The sequence below is a fragment of the Pseudorca crassidens genome, chromosome 11 (genome assembly GCF_039906515.1).
Source record: "Pseudorca crassidens isolate mPseCra1 chromosome 11, mPseCra1.hap1, whole genome shotgun sequence".
NCBI classification, from domain to species: domain Eukaryota; kingdom Metazoa; phylum Chordata; class Mammalia; order Artiodactyla; family Delphinidae; genus Pseudorca; species Pseudorca crassidens.
This window is the reverse complement of record NC_090306.1, coordinates 26,498,747-26,521,195: the sequence shown is the minus strand read 5'-3', so window position 1 is coordinate 26,521,195 and position 22,449 is coordinate 26,498,747. Positions and strand designations below refer to the sequence as shown.

General features: G+C 41.3%; 1 protein-coding gene across 2 annotated transcripts in view; it reads right to left on the bottom strand.

The window, feature by feature from the left end:
* Positions 1 to 16,695, bottom strand: part of FGD4 (FYVE, RhoGEF and PH domain containing 4) — a 199,473-nt gene extending 182,778 nt beyond the window's left edge. For both annotated transcript variants that reach the window (XM_067696109.1, XM_067696108.1), the window contains exon 1: positions 16,248 to 16,695. In XM_067696109.1, the coding sequence (XP_067552210.1) occupies positions 16,248 to 16,524 (277 nt within the window). In that variant the 5' untranslated portion in view covers positions 16,525 to 16,695. The remainder of the gene's footprint in view (positions 1 to 16,247) is intronic.
* Positions 16,696 to 22,449: the final 5,754 nt, after the last annotated feature.

Here is a 22,449-nt window from a genome sequence, read left to right as displayed (position 1 = left end):
TTTTTGGATTTCCTTCTCATTTAGGTCACCACAGGGCACTGAGTAGAGTTCCCTATGCTATACAATAGGTTTCCATTAGTTATCTATTTTATAAATAGTATCAATAGTGTACATATGTCAATCCCAATCTCCCAATTCATCCCACCTCCCTCTATTTTATATATAATAGTTTGTATCTGCTAATCCCAAACTCCTAATTTACCCCTCCCAGCCCTTTTCCCCTTTGATAACCATAAGTTTTCTATGGCTGTGAGTCTGTTTCTGTTTTGTAAATGAGCTCATCTGTACCATATTTTATATTCCACAAATAAGTGATATCATATGATATTTGTCTTTGACTTACTTCACTTAGTATGATAATCTCTAGGTCCATCCATGTTGCTGCAAATGGCATTATTCCATTCTTTTTTATGGTTCAGTAATATTCCATTGTATACATATACCACATCTTCTTTATCCATTCATCTGTCAATAGACATTTAGCTACTTCCATGTCTTGGCTATTATAAATAGTGCTGCTACGAACATTGGGGTGTGTGTATCTTTTTGAATTAGAGTCTTTGTCTTTTCTGGATATATGCCCAGGAGTGTTGGATCATATGGTAACTCTGCTTTTAGAGAAACCTCCATATTCTTCTCCATAGTGGCTGCACCAATTTATATTCCCACCAACAATGTAGGAGGGTTCCTTCTCTCTACCCCCTTTCCCGCATAAAATATGCACTTTGAAATGTTGCACTCAACGTGGGATTTCATTCACTCACTCACTCAATTAGAATTTCACAAACACCTAACATGTACCAGAATTCTGCTAAGTGCTGGACAAACATCAGGGAACAAGAAAAGTATGGCTACTGCTCTCATGATGCTAATGGAAAGTTTCATCTTCATGTTAAAATTATTCAACAAATTACTAAAAGAGGTGATGAAAAAAGCTCCTCTGTATACACAGCTCAACTTGATGAACTGAAGGCCTCCTATGTCTACCTTATTCTCAGCTTGGTTTGATCCCACACTGACTTCACCTATTCCCGTTAAAACACCAGCCCATGGTGTCTCTGTTGCTGTGACTGCTGGTGCTTTGGTGCAAAGGGCCCAGACCTGGCACTTTACCTCTAAGATGTGTCAAATGCTCACCTTCACGCCAAACACAAACACCTGCCACCTCCTTCCCTGTCTCACAGACCAGCCGCTGAGAACAAGTCCTTAGGCCCAAGCTCGGCAGCATCCATATTGAGCTTCCTGACTGTACCCTGCCTTTGGAAAAGAGAATGCAACAGACAAAAACCCCTGCTCTCACGGGATTTAGTGTATATTGGGGTGGAGATGGAGGGACAGAAAATAAGATTTAAAAAAATTAAGAGTTAGTGGTAAGTGTTGTAGAGAAAAATAAAACAAGTAAAGGAGTACAGGAGCGGGGCTTCCAATTTTAAATAAGATGGCCAAGGAAAGGCTTCAGTGAAGTGTACTTAAGTAAAGATGTGAAGCAGATGAACTCAATACTTTTTAAACATTGCAAGTAAGGTTTCAATTGACTGAAATTTTGTATTAGTCAAGCCTTTCAGGTCTACAATAAAAAGTTGTGTCATTTAACACATGAGCAAAAGGAAAATATTAAAAGAAAAAATGTAATAAAGAGAAATTATTCTCTTTTAATCTATTCTGAGGGGGGCAGTTTCTGGATAAAGGAAAATAAGCAGACACAAACTATTCAACTTTTCCAAATGTCCATAACAAAGCCTATTTTCTCAATGAGCCAATATAGCATCTGCAGGAACTAATGGTAAGGAGCTAACTTTGAGACCCAAAATAAGGAGATTAAAAATCCCTTTTCTAGATGCAAAAGTATAAACTGTAGTGACCCAGGAATCTATGCCAGAAATGAACAATTAACAAAAGATATGCAGGAATGACTATTCTGAAATAAGTACATTTACTGCAGCAGTGATAGATGGAATTGGCAGTACAATTTTTTTAAGTTTACAGAAATGAGCCACCATCAAGACCATGAGGGAAAGAAGCACCTCCACCATCCCTGCCAGCTGCTTCATCAGAGGCCTCCAGACATTGTATGATGACAGCTGCCCACTGAAGGTGGGGATTATGTGAATATCTTTCAATTTTCTATTTCTTTTTTCTACCTCCCCAATGCCCACAATGTGGTTAAGCAAATCTCCCAGGTTAACAAAAACATACAAGTTGGTCATTCAGTTCCAAAACTCAGAAACGGGCATTAGTTCTCAATGAGAATGAGCTTATACTGGGCACCACACCGACTTCAGAACGGTGACTGCCATCATTGGCAGTTTCCTCCCTGCTTCCTCCTGAATCCTTCTCTTCCCTTCTTTTCACTGTTTTCATAACCAGTGGCATGAGTTTACCGCTTTCTGTAAAAGGACTATAAAGGGTTCTAATTAGCACCCTAGTCAGTTCCCTAGTTCTTCCATGGGGGACAGCCCGTCTGAGTGTAACTACTCACATCCAAGTTTTTATTACACTAAGATGTTAAAAGAGTGAAAAAAGCTATGCATAATTCTCTTAATTAGAAAAATTAAAGTCGTTTGCCAACATATACCAATAGGATCATGGTATTGATATATTAATACTATATATACATATGTACCTGTATATATAATAGTATTAATATATATTATGTTAATATATACATTCTATATTATTCTATGCACTGTTATATAGCTATTCATTTTCGTTTTTTTAATGGAATAAAAGAGGAGAAAGGCAGTTTTGCCTGTTTTTTCAGAACATCTCAAATTTAACAGGATTCTTGAAAATTAATACTATTTACATAATTTCAAAGTTTAGTAAATAACCATCACCCTGCTAATGAGATACGACAATAAAGCAGTAGAAGCCTGAATTAGGTATTCCCAAGAGGTCTGGTTGCACAGCAAAGGCCAAAAAGCTACTTTTTTTTCCATCTTCAGAATCTTTTTTAAGAATATTGGGCTTCCCTGGTGGCACAGTGGTTGAGAGTCCGCCTGCCGATGCAGAGGACACGGGTTCGTGCCCTGGTCCGGGAAGATCCCACATACCGCGAAGCGGCTGGGCCCGTGGGCCATGGCCTCTGAGCCTGCGCGTCCGGAGCCTGTGCTCCGCAACAAGAGAGGCCACAACAGTGAGAGGCCCGTGTACCGCAAAAAAAAAAGAAAAAGAAAAAAGAATATGTTTCTCCTTTTCCTTGAAATGTCTCTTTTTCCTCTTCCTCACTAGCTGCAGTTGACCAGAGTTACTCTTTTTAATACTCTGGATAAACTAGACAAAAATATCAGAGACAGTATCTTCCCCGTTACTAAAGATCAATAATTACTATCCTTATATTCAGAGATGTTAAAAAAACTGGCAATAAGGGACTTCCCTGGTAGCGCAGTGGTTAAGAATCCACCTGCCAATGCAGGGAACACGAGTTCGAACCCTGGTCCAGGAAGATCCCACGTGCCGTGGAGCAACTAAGCCTGTGTGCCACAACTACTGAGCCTGCGCCCTAGAGCCCACGAGCCACAACTACTGAAGCCCGCTGCCTAGCTCTGCAATGAGAGAAGCCACCGCAATGAGAAGTCAGCACACCACAACAAAGAGAAGCCAGCGCACCGCAACAAAGAGTAACACATGCTTGCGGCAACTGGAGAAAGCCTGTGTGCAGAACAAAGACCCAATGCAGCCAAAAAAAAAAAAAAAAAAAAAAAACTGGCAATAAGAAATTTATGGGAGGTAGGAAAGTACATGGGTTAAGACCCTGAGTTTAAAATCCTGGCTCCCCAGCCAGGTAAACTTGGACAAATTATTTAATCTGTCTGGACTTCTGGTTCCTCTTCTGTAAAATGTGGATCACAGATCTTACTAGTGATGATTGAGTTTATGCATGTAAAGCACTTAGGACGTCTGACCAAAAAAGTAATTGCTCAATAAATGATAGCTATTATTATTTTGACTCTTATGATTGTTAATTATAATTAAGAGGCTGAAGGAGTAGTCACAGATATAGAAGATATAATCACACATAGTATGTTTGGGTTTAGAGAAGGGGGGTGGGGATGTTAGTCAATGTTTTCAGTTATATATTCCACAAATTCATAATCTTTGCTACTATTCAGAGGCAGTAAATATTTTACAGTTATGTTTTAAAATTTAGGCCAGTCTATATTTCAATGTCTCACAATTTTTTAACCAGCACCAACTGAAAAAAGCATCCCAATCTCAGGGATGTTAAAATGTTAAAAAGACTTGATAAAATATTTTAGATTTTATGAAATACATTAAGAGACAGAAAACAATACAGTGATGCTTCAGGTCTCAGATGTTCTACAATCTCATCTTTTTGTATGAGAGCTGGAAATTAAAATCTTGCTTCTGATCATGCCTAGTTTCTACATGTCAGATTGCTTTTTAAAGTATGCCCTTTAGAGATGGGCAGAAGAAAGGAGCACTATTAGAAGTTTTGACCTTAAAAGCCAAGTCCTAATACTGAGAAATAACAGGCAAAGAAAAAAAAAGACTGTTCAAGGAGAGGACACCTGGAATGGTAAGTGATAGGTATAAGATAATGAAACTCCTGACAACATGACGAAGCATTCTGAGGCCTTTCAGTGGAGGAGCAACCCAGGGCCTACAAACTCCAGTATACTCTCGAATCAAGACATATAACAGCATCAGAAAGGATGCCAGGAATAATAAGAACTGTTACACTAAAAGGGATATCTAGTCCATGAAATCTCAAGGAGAACAAAGTATACTATTCCCACGCCTTTCCTCATAATACACCCCTGCGCAAAACTAGCACATATTGCTGATAGGAGAACATGAATGGTGCAGACACAGGACAGCTGAGACCACTGACAGAATAATTTAGTGTGCAGGCTGGGATTACTGGTCAGAAAAGGTTACATCTGACATTCTGTCTCCTCTATAGCCACGAAGGTATCTTGCCTCTCCTTGAATATCCTCATTAATAAGGAACTCACAACCACCAAAGGAAACCAATTCCATATTCTTTCAGCATTGTCAGAAAATTCTTATGTTGAAGCAAGATATGCCAAGCTAGTTTGGGGTTCTTCTGTTGACAATATTTACTGAGCCCTTGAGTGGACTCTGAGGGGCCCTTGAGGAGCAATGGCAATGGATGACTCAAGTTAGGGACTGGTGGGACAGGCACAGGAAAAACAAGGAGAAATTTAGTGAAGAAGTTGAGGTGGCTGGCAAGAGTGAATGCAGGAGGATTTTTTTCCAGGAGGGTAGAAGACAAATGTCAGGAAAAGCTAAGAGAGAGCTGACCACAGGTCCTGACCAGCAGCTATGTGGACTGTGGAAGATCAACTGCCACTTGAGTCACCAGGGAACCAGCATTAAAGGTGAGAGCCAGGCTTCAGTCAGGAAAGAGAGGCAGGGTGTGGTTCTGTGATGCAATTAAGGCTCTAAGGAAGTCTGACATAAAAGTGGGGCTCAAGACAGCAGAGGAGGAAATACTGAGGAGAGAGGCCAGCAGTAAAAGGCAGTTCTGGCAGGAACTAAGGGGAGGAAAAGACTAGGCAGGAAGTGGATAAAAGGGGGTGGGAAAGTATGTGCCTAAAAGAGCTTGTACCTTGGGCAGTAACTTGTATTCAGTAGGTACAAGTGTAAACAACCAATCACAATCCAGAGAGACAGCGCTAGATCAGAGATACACATAAGATGCAAAAGGAAACCGGAACTGTGAGAGTAGTATTTGTGTTAATCCTAACAAAAACACCGAAAGTTATTATTTGAACATTTCCCAAGCACTGTTCTAAGCCCTTTAAAAAGAATAATATTTTTATTCTTCCGACAACTCCACAATGTAGGTAATATATCATGTTATCATTTTATAGATGAGGAAACTGAGTCAAAGAGTTCCAAGTCACCCAGTTAATTACTAGAGAAGAATTCAAACCCAGCCAGTCCAACTCCAGAGCCCACACTCTAAACCACTAGTGTGTATTCTTCTCACCTTGATTTCTAGGCCCCAACACAGCTGCCTGGTCCATAGTAAACACTGAAACACTTGTTGAAGGATTGAAAGATCCAGCTTTAGTGGGGTCTTAGAAAGGAAAATTTATAATGAAGGATATAAGGGTCTGAAAAGAGAACACAGAGATACTGATGGAATTAATTGGCTAATGGCTCTGAATGGAACCTGTGGGTAGATTTGTTTTTCCAGCCTGCCATGGATTTTCAGCTTGTGTCAGCAGGAAGGTGCTCCAATCAGATGCATGAACCAGCACACGGGCTCATGGGTAACTCCAAAGGCACGAGTCAGATGCGCAGTCCTCCTCAAAGTGAAGACGCAGCACAGTTAAAAACGTGCCTTCCGGGCTTCCCTGGTGGCACAGTGGTTGAGAGTCCACCCGCCGATGCAGGGGACACGGGTTCGTGCCCCAGTCCGGGAAGATCCCACATGTCGCGGAGCAGCTGGGCCCGTGAGCCATGGCCGCTGAGCCTGCGCGTCTGGAGCCTGTGCTCCGCAACGGGAGAGGCCACAACAGTGAGAGGCCCGCGTACCGCAAAAAAAAAAAAAAGTGCCTTCCTCTGAAATATGATCACTCTGATCACTGTTCTTACACCCAATGTGACCTTATACCCTGGTGTTTATTATACATCATATCCCCCTTCTAGGATGGAAATTTGTTCCATTCATCTTTGGATTCCCAACATCACTTATCAATATTGGTTCATCATCAATATGACACCATTAAGGTAAGGTAGCATGTTTTAGGAAAAGAAATGTTACATGTTAGTCAATTTTCTGCAGAGGAAATAAAGATGACTTTGTTTAAAAGTTGTATTTTTCTACAAGTGGTGTTTAGTAATTAATTTTAACTGAATTCGTCTATAATTTGATAACTTCCCATACATTATACTACACTGCACTTGAAACTATAAGCGTATTCTTCAGCTGGGGTATCTTATAATTTATTTGGCTCTACATACTGACTTTTCACCTCCTAAACATACTCACTAGCATATATTTTAAAAATACAAATAACATATGGTAAAGTCATGGCACTTTTAAAGGCTACTTATTAACATGTGTCCTAACACAAAATTCTGCCAGAGGCCCCAGTGAACAACCCAGCCTTGCAGAGCAGACTAGATACCTGTCTGCAGCAAGGCTTCACTGCAGCTCAGTGCAGTCCCCAGAACGGAAGCAGCTCCCTGGTTTCTGCAGATGCAGCAGTTGGTGAAGTTGACAGTTTAATTCCAGTGAGTGGGTATGTGTATGAGAGGGGCACAGAGGTTGGGTTTGTATTCACTCTGTTCCTGCATAAGTGAGGCAATAATACAAAACAGATTATGGGCTCTAAGAGTACTTACTGGTGCTAATGTCCACCCACTATTAACTGCATTCCAAGGACAGATGACTAATTCTGGACAATGCTCTACAAACAATGCCAAATTTATTCCTGAAAACACACACACACACACACACACACACACCTAAAGCATGACTAATGCATGATTATTCTAGGTTTAATATTGAATAGTTCAAATAAGATTAAATGTTTGTATGAATTTTGAAAGGTCCATTTCTATACTGAAGGGTTACTGGTAAAGGTTTAACCAAAGTCACTAAAGTGGATATAGAGTACTCCATTATAAACATCAATAACAGGCAGTTAGGAGCCATAGAAAGCTTTGACCATGGGAAGGAGATGAACAATACCCAGATTTAAGAAAATTAATTGGGGGAGGGGGGCGATGTAACGTGGATAGCTGGTGGGAGAAGTGCCCTGAAATAAGACAAAGGCCACCATCATGAAATGAAGAAGAATCAATAACTGGGTGGCTAACTCGGTAGCAAGTAGATAAGAGGGAAGAGCAGATTTAAAATAAACTTTGAAGTCTAACAAAAGCAAGGTTAATAATTCCTCCAAGAAAGTCAGGAGGATGGGCTAGATTGCAGCAGAAAAAGGAGCTGCAATTTGGTACCCTTAGGACATTTACATTTATTCAGCAGTAAAGAGAAAGAGAAAGAAGCCCAGAGGGTGGATGACACCACCAAGTAAGAGGTGGCAGGAAATAATGGGAATGCCGGAGGAGAGAAAGGAGAAAAATGACCTAGTCAAAGGAATAAACTTGGAGATCCAGTTGAAGTATGAAAATCAGGACCAAGAAAAGAGCTTTAAAAAGAAGCAAATAGTTTAAAAAAAAAAAAAAAGAAGCAAATACCGGGAATTCCCTGGCGGTCCAGTAGTTAGGACTCTGCCCTTTCACTGCCAACATCGCGGGTTCGACCCCTGGTTGGGGAACTAAGATCCCACAAGTCACGTGGCATGGCCAAAAAAAGAAAAAAGAAGGAAATACCACCCAGAAATTATGAATAAGGACCGCAGAATTCCCTGGCGGTCCAGTGGTTAGGACTCGGCGCTTTCACTGGTCAGGGAAGCCTCGCCGCACGGCCAAAAACAAAAAAAACAATAAGGACTACAAACAGGCTACTGGATGATACGTAGGAATTCACTGCTGACTTAGAACACTGATCAAGTTTAGAACAGAAGCCAGCCTAGACCAAGAAAAGGAAGTAGGGAGAAGGATGGGATGAGGGGATGAAGAAGCGGAGGCAGCAATGGAAGTATATGTAGCAGTTTAAGGAAGAAAGCTCCAGAGAATATCAAAGTTTAAAGTCTTGCAAGACCTCCTTTGGAGAGAAGTGGAGGTGTAGGACAAGGAGCCTGTGAAATGAGGAGTGGATTCATCCTCCAGATTCGGAAAGAAAGAGAGGGCAGCAATAAAGGACACTAAGAAACCAAGACTGAAATGAAAGGTCACTTGTGTTCACGTCAGATACTCCAGTCGTATATAAATTGTCTATCAGCATAAATTAAAGTCTACTTCAACTTAACGGGTTAAGTCGAGAAAAAAGAACCAAGCAAAATAGTATACCAAATGTAAAAAATACAATTAGAAACCAACCGGAAATGGGCAAAAAGTTTGCCAAAAATACAGAGGGCCAATATGATGTGTTAGTTGAGGGACAATCTATATCATTCTTTGCCTTGCACCTAAAAAATATTGGTTGTCTGGGCTCAGGACCAAAGGTGGGGTTTACCCTAGCTTGGAAATGCACAGTAGTTGATGAAGTTGGTTGCACATCAGAATCATCTGGGGCTCTTGTCAAAAATACAGCTAACCCTACCCCCTGGAGATTCTGACTCATTCTATCTAAGGTACTGCTGGTTTTTAATTAGCACTCCAAGTAATTTTGATGCAGTTGGTAGGATGGCATTTGGAAACCAAGCTGATTATCAGAATTATCTGATATACTTTTAAAAAATACAGATTCATGAGCTTGTGTCTAAACCTACTGAATCTCACACACAATACTCACATCCATAAAATTAAATGCATTATGTTTAAATCCTTTTTCAATCAACTTTCCAGCAAATGCATGTAGAAAAGAATTTTCAGGCAAACCTTGGAGATATTGCGGTTCAGTTCCAGGTCACTGCACTAAAGTGAATATTGTAATAAAGCAAGTCACAATTTTTTGGTTTTCCAGTACATAAAAACTATGCCTACAGTACACTACAGTCTATTAAGTGTGCAACAGTATTACATTTCCAAACACTGTACATACCTTACTTTAAAAATACGTTATTGGACTTCCCTGGTGGTGCAGTGGTTAAGAATCCGCCTGCCAATGCAGGGGACACCGGTTCGAGCCCTGGTCCGGGAAGATCCCACATGCTGCGGAGCAACTAAGCCCATGCGCCACAACTACTGAGACTGCACTCTAGAGCTCGTGAGCCACAACTGCTGAAGCCCCCTCGCCCGAGCCCACGTGCCCCAACTATTGAGCCCACGCACCACAACTACTGAAGTCCGTGTGCTCTAGGGCTCACGTGATGCAACTACTGACCCGCATGCTGCAACTACTGAAGCCCATGCACCTAGAGCCTGCGCTCCACAAGGAGAAGCCACCACAATGAGAAGCCTGCGCACCGCGGCAAAGAGCAGCCCCCGCTCACTGCAACTAGAGAAAGCCAACAAGGAGCAACAAAGACCCAACGCAGCCAAAAAATAAATAAAAAATTTAAAAATACTTTATTTCTAAAAAATGCTAACCATCATCTGAGCCTTCAGCAAGTCGTAATCATTTTGCAAGGTGGAGGGTCTTGCCTCGATGCTGATGGCTTCTGACTAATCAGGGTGAGGCTGGAGTGCCTGTGACAATTTCTTAAAGATAAGACAATGAAGTTTGCTGACTTCAATTGACTCTTCCTTTCATAAACGATTTCTCCGTAGCATGCAATGCTGTTTGATAGCATTTTACCCACAGTGGAACTTCTTTCAAAATTGGAGTCAATCTCAAACCCTACCACTGCTTTATCAACTCAGTCTATGTATTGATCATATTCTAACTCTTTGTTGTCATTTCAACAACCTTCACAGCATCTTCACTGGGAGTAGAGTCCATCTCAAGAAACCAGTTTCTTTAGTCATCCATAAGAAGTGATTCTTCATCCATTCAAGTTTTACTATGAGACTGCAGCAACTCAGTCACATCTCCAGGCTCAATTTCCACTCTAATTCTCTTGTTACTTCCACTGAAGACTTGAACCCCTCAAAGTCATCCATGAGCGCTGGAATCAAGTTCTCCCAAATTGCTGTGAATGTTGGTATTCTGACCTCTTCTCATGAATCACAAATGTTCTTAATGGCATCTAAAATGGTGAATCCTTTTCAGAAGATTTTCAATTGACTTTACCCAGATCCATCAGAGGAATCACTATCTATGATAGCCTTATAAAATGCATTTCTTAAATAATAAGACTTGAAAGTTGACATGACTCCTTGGGGAATTCCCTGGTGGTCCAGTGGTTAGGACTCTGCACTTTCACTGATGAGGGTGCAGGTTCAATCCCTGGTCGGAGAACTAAGGTCCCACAAGCCACACTGCACAGCCAATTAATTAAATTAAATTAATTAATTTAAAAAGAAGAAGAAATGACTCCTTGATCCATGGGCTGCAGAATGGATGTTGTGGCAGCAGGCATGAAAACATGAATCTGGTTGTACATCTCCATCAGAGCTCTTGCGTGACCAGGTGCATTGTCAATGAGCAGTGATATTTTGAAAGGAATATTTTTTTTGGAGCAGTAGGGCTTAAAATATTCAGTAAACCATGTTGTAAACAAACGTACTGTCACCAGGCTCTGTTGTTCCATTTATAGAGCACAGACAGAGTAGATTTAGCATAATTCTAAAGGGCCTTAGGATTTACAGAATGGTAAATGAGCACTGGCTTCAACTTCAAATCACCAGCTGAATTAATCCCTAACAAGAGGGTTACCCTGACTACACCAAGATTGAATCCACGTGCCCTTTAAGTACAGAGCTAATGGCCTTGAGCCAACCCCTAATTCCTACCCCAATAAGTCCAGGTCCTCTTCTCTGTCACCAGTTAGATCCATGACCCTGAGTTTTTCTCAGTAGAGGAAAGGAATGCAAGCAAATAGGTGATTGTGGATTAAAAGTCCCTCAATGTTCCTAGGTTCACAAGTTTACATGGCTATTCATTGAAAGACGACTGACTACTCTTTAAACTGCTCTTGGCCTTCCAAGAAATAAGAAAACTTCCTGGTTCCTGATTCTCTGAAGGACTTTCCTATTTCAAAGTCCATCTTAAGCAGCTTCTAAGAATCACTGATGAAATTAACATCACCATTTTATTATAAATCTTTAGATAAATTGTGTTTAGATCACTGTTTCAAATATAATATGCATTCATTAATGTTACAAACAATATTAGCCCTAACGTATATGAAACACATATATGTTATATGGAGGCTTTGCCTCCAAAGCCCTGGGAAACCTTAAGAACTAGTATTATAAGCATGTGAGTACTGAAGCCAGAGAGACCTGGTTCAAATCCTATCTCCGAAGCTTAGGCTGGTTGTAGAGCACTGCAACTTGGTTTTTCTTTTTCTCTAAAATGATAATACCATCTATCTTGCAGCGTTGTCATAAGAATAAGTAATATACATATAGTCCTGGTTCAGAATCAGCATTCAATAAACAGTAATTACTCTTATTGGTATAACCCAAATCTTCATCCCTCCTCCTCCAACAAAGGTAAAATTAGTTCCCAAAAAGTGCTCAGGGGGCTTCCCTGGTGGCGCAGTGGTTGGGGGTCCGCCTGCCGATGCAGGGGACACAGGTTCGTGCCCCGAACCAGGAAGATCCCACATGCCACGGAGTGGCTGGGCCCGTGAGCCATGGCCGTTGGGCCTGCGTGTCCAGAGCCTGTGCTGGGGGGAGGCCACAACAGTGAGAGGCCTGCGTACCACAAAAAAAAAAAAAAAAAGTGCTCAGGATATTGGAGTATGTGTTGAAAATCGAGTATTCTAACCATGGTGAGAATTGGAAAAAGGAATTCTACTTATAGATAGTCTGCACAAATAGTGTAAAAAGTCCTTCACCACGAAGCACCCAGATGCTGAATAAATTACAACAGATATACTTTTAAATGTACTACTGAAATCATAAGAAAATAAAGGAGATTCCCAAGGACAAGAGAAAAAAAGAAAAAGAACAATAAACCTAAACTCTAGTGGGGGAACCTAGAGCCCAGGAACTGCAGCTCTTGCAGTGGAAGGGGAGACATGGGCCTTGAGCTTGTGAAATGGGAAAGGACTGAACCTGGGACCCATACTGAAGAGGCTACACCTTGGATAAAAGGATGGTGTAGGAAAAATCTGCCTTCCATCCAAGCCAACTGATAAGAAAGTCTGCAGACCTACACTAATCCAAAGTGGAAAAATTAATGACAACAATGCTGATCTCCCCTTAGCAAACCTGAACTAAATTTACACCTTCTTCAAGTCAAAGAAATGCTTGGCTAATCAAAGTGGTCATGGGTTGGAAGTAGAAACAAACATATTTTATAAAGAAAGGCATCTTCAATAAAGATCCTTCAGGATTCCCATAAAACGAAGGAATAACTGAGGAAATAAGATATCTTCAGTGATATTCAATAGACAAACTCTCCCCCAGCCAAGGGTTTCAGATATTCAGACTACAGAAAAGAAAAAAGGGAAAGGCACAGAAAAAAGCTGGACCCCCCCCCAAAAAAAAAAAAACACACACACATACACAAAGTAACAAAATTTTCATCCTGTGTGTGTATAAAATATCCCTTTAAATGTATGTTCTTACCATAAAGGAATTATATGCTTTATGTGATGTGTGGTAAGAGCACTGCCTTTAATGCCAGGCACACTTGAATTTGAATCTAGCTAAACAAGTACCAGTTTACGATTCCAAGCAAGTTAGTAAAACTTTCTGTGCCTCAACTTTTTTATCTGGAAAATGGGCATAATACTACCTACCTATTAAAATTGCTGTGAAATAAATTCATACACAAACATATTCAGGTGTGTATGTATCACAAAGCACAGTTCTTAGATACAGAAAATGCACTCAATAAACAGTAGCTATTATGAACACCATAGGGGAAGGATTTTCATTCATCCAACAAGTATTTACAGTGTCTCTTATGTGCCAGTCCTAGTGCCAGACATTTTGGGAAACAGAAACGGATAATGACTCCTTGTTATGATTCTAACCTGCATACTTGTTTTGTGCCAGCCATTTATCTATATAATCTTACTTTATTCTCCCCACAATCTTATAAAGTACTGTTATCTCCATTGTCCAGATGAAGAAATTGAGAAATTAAGAGACTTGATTCAATTCATAAAAATGGTAGTATAAGGACTTGAACTTGGGCACTATATGACCCCAAAGCCTATGTCTTAATTTAATTACCTCACCTAGACAAGGACATTGCCATTCAGATATATATGGAGGATGTGGCTGGTAGACTTTTTTCTTTGTCTTTCCCTTTCTTTTCTTTTTTTTTTTCTTTTTTTTTTTTTTTTTGAGAAAAAGCAAAGAACTCTAAAAATAATGGATTTCACAGTCATGGAATATAACACAACACCACTAAACTGAATTCTTAGTTTTTGTTCCTTCTTCAAGAGGGAAGGTAACACTTCGATTATGAGTAACATCCACTATACATGTAATGGGTCTAAATGTTGTAGTTTCCATATATAAATACTTTTCTAGGTACTACAGAGTAAATTGGCACTTCTTGGGAATTTAAACCTGGTTTACTTTTTGATGAGGGGAGGATCCTACTTATATAATGATAAACAGTTGGATGAAACTTAATTGGCAGGCAGATTAGATTCAAAGAAGGAAGCAATTTCTAAAATGTTTTTACCTCACCAAATTGAATGGGGTGTGGTCACTCAATAGTGTCAGACTATTTTTCAAAACATTAGGTCACTCTCCAACAGATACTATAGATTACATCATGGTAAAGAGGAATAATCATACCTAGGAAGATTGAGTAATTAATTTTCAACCCTGAAAATAATGGCAACAAGAACTTTGAGTTCTTTTAAACAATACTGAGACACCCTAACAGATTAGAAAAGTAATTGCTAGGTCCTTCATCTTGTCAAAAAAAAAAAAAAGAAAGTGTTCTGGATTTTCTCTGTAGAAAAAAGAGAATAGAAAAGAAAAAAGGACTCTTCCATAAGCACAGCTGCCTTGTAGAAATGATTTATACTGCTCGCTCCTACTTCTAGGAGGCAATTCATCTTTTGCTCACCTACTCAAAGAGTTTGAAACTAAGCACGAGATTTTCAGTAAAATAATGACGTAAAGAAATTGGATCCCTTTACCCTCCAACTGAAAACTGCTGATGATTAAGAAATCGAGTAGGGCTTCCCTGGTGGCGCAGTGGTTGAGAGTCCGCCTGCCGATGCAGGGGACATTGGTTCGTGCCCCGGTCCGGGAAGGTCCCACATGCCGCGGAGCGGCTGGGCCCGTGGGCCATGGCCGCTGAGCCTGCGCATCCGGAGCCTGTGCTCCGCAACGGGAGAGGCCACAACAGTGAGAGGACCGCGTACCACAAAAAAATAAATAAGAAAGAAATCGAGTAGCTCAAACAATCAAAAAATTCATAAATAAGTAACTTCAAAACAAAGTAACGAATTTTCACTTAAAAGGAAGAAAACACCCCTCTACTCATTTTAGAGTGAATCTGGGAAGAGATTTTAGAGATTATTTCACCAGAGTCTTCATTTCGAAGATGAGGAAATTGAGACCTAAAGCATTGTGATTCGATTACTTGTTTATATATTTTCTCACATCACTATTTCTGCCCTTACCTAATGTGGCTATAAATTTGTAATTCATCACCCACCATGCTTTTCTGTCCTATGAGTAAATACTACAGCTTCAGGACGGAACAGAAAAAATTTTAAAGCTCCAAGACTTCACAGTTAAACCATCATAACAGCTTTGCTTAATAAGAATAAAATGAGTGTAAGTGAATAAAAGCATTTGTATTTCTGCTACTCAAATAAGGTTTCTACCTCATAACTGGTCTATACACAAGCCACCTCTGCTTATGGCACAATAGGAGCTCAAAAGCCGTGGGTGGGGGTTAAAGAAAAGTTTTGCAATTCAAGAAAAAAAATCCCTAATGTGTTCTACGTAGCTTCAAGCCCGCCTAGGGAGAACAGAATGCCTTTAAAGAGCGAAGAAGTTGTGGGCTGCAACAGATCATTTTGAGGATTTCTTCCAAGACTAAGAGTCGATGGAGAATTCAGAATTCAAAATACCGCATTACTGATATCTTAATTTATCAATACAAAACCACAATAAAAACTGAATTTCTTGAGAGTAGGAACACGTTTCCTTCTGAGAGACCTACAGCTTTTCATACTCAAGCGTCTTTTTCAAAAGGAAAAACCGGAGCACTCAGGATTACTGGTCCGAGGTCACTCAACAGGTAGGCGGCCGGACCAGGACGAACATCGGCCTCCCGCATTTATTGTACTAGTCCTTCACAAGGTCTGCCGAAAGCAACTTAGCGAAAAACCTTAAACTTCAGTATCTAGAAAACAGGCTATTAATTCCTAATCAAACTTAAAAAAAAGAGTTATCCTTTACTTCCGGAATTCCCTGGTAAGTGACCTCCAGGACTGATAGTTCAGCCTCAGGCGCGCTCCCGCCAAGGACCTTTGGGGGAAGGGACAAAATAGGTAAAGTGGGTGGGCGGCCCGGCGCAGCCCTCTTGGGAAGGTTTCCGAACTGGTTCACACCGCTGCGGTGGACGGGGCGCACCTGCAGGGCGCTCGGCTGTCCATCAACTGCGACAACACCCCCGCCCACCCCTTACCTCCCGAGGCGCTTACCTGGGGCGTCTGCGGGGGCCTGGCCCCTGAACGTGGCCGTCTCGGCCCATTCCAGGTGCGACGAGGGCCGACTCCACGGCCGGGGGGTCCCAGGAGGCAGGTAGGAGGGGTTGGACTTCCGCCGGATCGCCACCCGTCTGAAGTTGTAGTCGCCCTCGCCGCTCATTTTGCTGCGTTCGCTCGCGGCTCGGCACCCTCGCCCGCCCTCGTCCGGCCGCAAGCGCGCGCTCGGCGGGTTCCTGAGGGGCGACCGGACCCCCGGGGGCGTCGTTTGCATGCCCAGGCTCGGCGCGACTCGACAGAGACAACTTCGGGGCTGCTCAGCGCCGGCGCCCTTCTGCTCCGGCGTCTCCTCTGCAAGTGCTTCCTCGTCCCTTCCTCCCGGGACTCCCAGGGCCGCGCCGTGAGTTTGGCTCCGACTCCCTGTGCGGCAGCCGCCACGCCCGGTCTCTGCGGCTTGCGCTCTCACCTGACGCCGCCACTGCAGCGGCTGACTTGGGCTGCCACCACCCCCTCCTCTCTGGACCAATCGCCAGCCAGCGCCCGAGAGCGCCGAGAGTTCGGCCTGTGGTCGCCGCTGCCGCTACAGCAGCCGCCGCCTCCTGGTCCCGCCGGGGCAGCAGCCTAGCACGCTCGCGCGGTGCCGCCGGGAGCGTGCGCGCGGGGCCGCCGGGAGCGTTCCGGGCAGCTCCTCCCTCCCCTCTCCCCTCCCCCTCTCCTCTCCTGCTGCTTCTCTCTCTCCTCCCCCGCCTCTTCCCTCTCTCCTCCTCCATCCCCAGCGAGCCCCGGCTCGCCCTCGGGTCTCGACCGGAGCCACGAGGGCGAGGGCGCTCACCTGCGGACGCATACCTGGGGTGCTCCGAAGGTCAGCCGCGCTCACCTGTGGGCCACGCCCTGGACTCGGGGAGAAAGAAGAGATTATTACAGCTACTCCGGACTCTGTACAGGGCCTGCCATTCTTCGCAGAGCCACACGGCAAGGGTCACACGTATGTCTCAAGCTGCTTCTGAGCCCTTGATAATGATCTTACCAGTGAAGTATTTCAGATAAAGAAACCGCGGTGCGGAACCTACACAGAGTCACACAGTACTGCAGAGCTAGAATGCTTACCCGAGACTCTGCCCCAAAGTCTGTCCTTATCTCACTGAACTAAAAAATCTTGTCAGGAGCTTCGAGCCAGAGAAAGATGAAGAGTTGCGTGGAAGTAAAAGAGAAGGTGGAGCTGACCGTCCACAGGTTTCCTGAAGAGCATCACCACTAACAGTTTAGGGACTTCATTAGTAATGCACTTTAGAGTCCTTTAATTTGTCAAGTCATTTTTTTTTAACTTGAGCTAAATACTAAGTTGAAAAAATTTTAAACTGGTTTGCCCACCTGCTTTTTAAAACTCATTACTCTAATAAGAGGCTGTGTTCCAAAACCACAGAGGTAGGAGGGGAAAGAGCAGCGTTCCGAGTATACCAGCTGAAGCAGAAAGAATTCCCCAGCCATCGCTCCCACCTTAGAAGCCACCCCACATTTTTTCAGATGGACTTTCATCCAGGTAACTTCTTATCCAGCTCCCTGAAGTGTATCCCATAACCCAGTCCTCAAGAAACCTTTCAGAAGGCAGTTCAACTGTCTCAATCTCCTTGGCTGTTACTCCAATAAATGTACGCCTTAGGAGAAGGAACTACCCCCATAATTTCTAATGCATCCATTCAGACCTTGTTAAAAGGAGCTTTTGCTCCCTTTGAATTTCTTATCCCTGTATCACTATATTGTACCTAATTATTGTTTCTCTGTAATTGTGGTGTTATCTACTATGCTATATAGTATCAGAAATAATTTAAACAAGTGGTTTCAAATATAAATTAATAATGAAAGGGGTTTTACCTCCATATGCTAAGATAACTATAATTTAAGTGCAGGTTTTTGACGTAATTTATTTGGTTCAATAAAAAGGTGGTGTTGCAATCAAAAACACCATACTAGCAACCTAGCTCAGACCTATCTATTTTTTAATTAATTAATTAATTTTTTACATCTTTATTGGAGTAGAATTGCTTTACAATGGTGTGTGTGTTTCTGCTTTATAACAAAGTGAATCAGTTATACATATACATATGTTCCCATATCTCTTCCCGTTGCGTCTCCCTCCCTCCCACCCTCCCTATCCCACCCCTCCAGGTGGTCACAAAGCAACGAGCTGATCTCCCCGTGCTATGCGGCTATCTATTTTACGTTTGGTAGTGTATATATGCCCATGCCACTCTCTCTCTTTATCACAACTTACCCTTCCCCCTCCCCATATCCTCAAGTCCGTTCTCTAGTAGGTCTGTGTCTTTATTCCTGTTTCACCCCTAGGTTCTTCATGACATTTTGGTTTTTTTCTTAAATTCCATATATATGTATTAGCATACGGTATTTGTCTTTCTCTTTCTGACTTACTTCACTCTGTATGACAGACTCTAGGTCCATCCATTTCATTACAAATAGCTCAATTTCATTACTTTTTATGGCTGAGTAATATTCCATTTGTATATATGTGCCACATCTTCTTTATTCATTCATCCGATTATGGAAACTTAGGTTGTTTCCATCTCCTGGCTATTGTAAATAGAGCTGCAATGAACATTTTGGTACATGATTCTTTTTGAATTATGGTTTTCTCAGGGTATATGCCCAGTAGTGAGATTGCTGGGTCATATGGTAGTTCTATTTGTAGTTTTTAAGGAACCTCCATACTGTTCTCCATAGTGGCTGTACCAATTCACATTCCCACCAGCAGTGCAAGAGTGTTCCCTTTTCTCCACATCCTCTCCAGCATTTATTGTTTGTAGATTTTTTGATGATGGCCTTTCTGACTGGTGTGAGATGATATCTCATTGTAGTTTGATTTGCATTTCTCTAATAATTAATGATGTTGAGCATTCTTTCATGTGTTTGTTGGCAGTCTGTATATCTTCTTTGGAGAAATGTCTATTTAGGTCTTCTACCCATTTTTGGATTGGGTTGTTTGTTTTTTTGTTATTGAGCTGCATGAGCTGCTTGTAAATTTTGAAGATTAATCCTTTGTCAGTTGCTTCATTTGCAAATATTTTCTCCCATTCTGAGGGTTGTCTTTTGGTCTTCCTTATGGTTTCCTTTGCTGTGCAAAAGCTTTGCAGTTTCATTAGGTCCCATTTGTTTATTTTTGTTTTTATTTCCATTTCTCTAGGAGGTGGGTCAAAAAGGCTCTTGCTGTGATTTATGTCATAGAGTGTTCTCCCTATGTGTTCCTCTAAGAGTTTGATAGTTTCTGGCCTTACATTTAGGTCTTTAATCCATTTTGATCTTCTTTTTGTGTATAGTGTTAGGGAGTGACCTAATCTCATACTTTTACATGTACCTGTCCAGTTTTCCCAGCACCACTTTTTTTTCTTTTTTTTTTTTTGGCGGTACACAGACCTCTCACTGTTGTGGCCTTTCCCGTTGCAGAGCACAGGCTCCGGACACGCAGGCTCAGTGGCCATGGCTCACAGCCCCAGCCGCTCCGCAGCATGTGGGATCTTCTCGGACCAGGGCACGAACCCGTGTCCCCTGCATCGGCAGGCGGACTCTCAACCGCTGCGCCACCAGGGAAGCCCCCCAGCACCACTTATTGAAGAGGCTGTCCTTTCTCCACTGTACATTTTTGCCTCCTTTATCAAAGATAAGGTGACCATATGTGTGTGGGTTTATCTCTGGGCTTTCTATCCTGTTCCATTAATCTATATTTCTGTTTTTGTGCCAGTACCATACTGTCTTCATTACTGTAGCTTTGTAGTATAGTCAGAAGTCAGGGAGCCTGATTCCTCCAGCTCCGTTTTTCGTTCTCAAGATTGCTTTGGCTATTCGGGGTCTTTTGTGTTTCCATACAAATTGTGAAATTTTTTGTTCTAGTTCTGTGAAAAATGCCAGTGGTAGTTTGTTAGGGATTGCATTCAATCTGTAGATTGCTGTGGGTAGTAGAGTCATTTTCACAATGTTGATTCTTCCAATACAAAAACATGGTATATCTCTCCATCTATTTGTATCATCTTTAATTTCTTTCATCAGTGTCTTATAATTTTCTGCATACAGGTCTTTTGTCTCCTTAAGTAGGTTTATTCCTAGATATTTTGTTGTTTTTGTTGCAGTGGTTAATGGGAGTGTTTTCTTGATTTCATTTTCAGATTTTTCATCATTAGTATATAGGAATGCCAGAGATTTCTGTGCATTAATTTTGTATCCTGCTACTTTACCGAATTCATTGATTAGCTCTAGTAGTTTTCTGGTAGCATCTTTAGGATTCTCTATATATAGTATCATGTCATCTGCAAACAGTGACAGCTTTACTTCTTCTTTTCCGATATGGATTCCTTTTATTTCTTTTTCTTCTCTGATTGCTGTGGCTAAAACTTCCAAAACTCTGTTGAATAGGAGTGGTGAGAGTGGGCACCCTTGTCTTGTTCCTGATCTTAGTGGAAATGCTTTCAGTTTTTCACCATTGAGGACAATGTTGGCTGTGGGTCTGTCATATATGGCCTTTATTCTGTTGAGGAAATTTCCCTGTATGCCTACTTTCTGGAGGTTTTTTATCATAAATGGTGTTGAATTTTGTCAAAAGCTTTCTCTGCATCTATTGAGATGACCATATGGTTTTTCTCCTTCAATTTGTTAATATGGTGTATCACATTGATTTATTTGCGTATATTGAAGAATCCTTTCATTCCTGGAATAAACCCCACTTGATCATGGTGTATGATCCTCTTAATGTGCTGTTGGATTCTGTTTGCTAGTATTTTGTTGAGGATTTTTGCATCTACGTTCATCAGTGATATTGGCCTGTAGTTTTCTCTCTTTGTGACATCTTTGTCTGGTTTTGGTATCAGGGAGATGGTGGCCTCGTAGAATGAGTTTGGGAGTGTTCCTCCCTCTGCTATATTTTGGAAGAGTTTAAGAAGGATAGGTGTTAGCTCTTCTCTAAATATTTGATAGAATTCGCCTCTAAAGCCATCTGGTCCTGGGGTTTTGTTTGTTGGAAGATTTTTAATCACAGTTTCAACTTCAGTGCTTGTGATTGGTCTGTTCATATTTTCTGTTTCTTCCTGATTCAGGCTTGGCAGGTTGTGCATTTCTAAGAATTTGTCCATTTCTTCCAGGTTGTCCATTTTATTGGCATAGAGTTGCTTGTAGTAATCTATCATGATCTTTTGTATTTCTGCAGTGTCAGTTGTTACTTCTCCTTTTTCATTTCTAATTCTATTGATTTGAGTCTTCTCCCTTTTTTTCTTGATGAGTCTGGCTAATGGTTTATCAATTTTGTTTATCTTCTCAAAGAACCAGCTTTTAGTTTTGTTGATCTTTGCTATCGTTTCCTTCATTTCTTTTTCATTTATTTCTGATCTGATCTTTATGATTTCTTTCCTTCTGCTAACTTTGGGGTTTTTTTGTTCTTCTTTCTCTAATTGCTTTAGGTGCAAGCTTAGGTTATTTATTCGAGATGTTTCCTGTTTCTTAAGATAGGATTGTATTGCTATAAACTTACCTCTTAGAACTGCTTTTGCTGCATCCCATAGGTTTTGCGTCCTTGTGTCTCCATTGTCATTTGTTTCTAGGTATTTTTTGATTTCCTCTTTGATTTCTTCAATGATCACTTCATTATTAAGTAATGTATTGTTTAGCCTCCATGTGTTTGTATTTTTTACAGATCTTTCTCTGTAATTGATATCTAGTCTCATAGTGTTGTGGTCCAAAAAGATACTTGGTACAATTTCAATTTTCTTAAATTTACCAAGGCTTGATTTGTGACCCAAGATATGATCTATCCTGGAGAATGTTCCATGAGCACTTGAGAAAAATGTGTATTCTGTTGTTTTTGGATGGAATGTCCTATAAATATCAATTAAGTCCATCTTGTTTAATGTATCATTTAAAGCTTGTGTTTCCTTATTTATTTTCATATTGGATGATCTGTCCATGGGTGAAAGTGGGGTGTTAAAGTCCCCTGCTATGAATGTGTTACTGTCGATTTCCCCTGTTAGTATTTGCCTTATGTATTGAGGTGCTCCTATGTTGGGTGCATGAATATTTACAATTGTTATATCTTCTTCTTGGGTCAATCCCTTGACCATTATGTAGTGTCCTTCTTTGTCTCTTCTAATAGTCTTTATTTTAAAGTCTACTTTGTCTGATATGAGAATTACTACTCCAGGTTTCT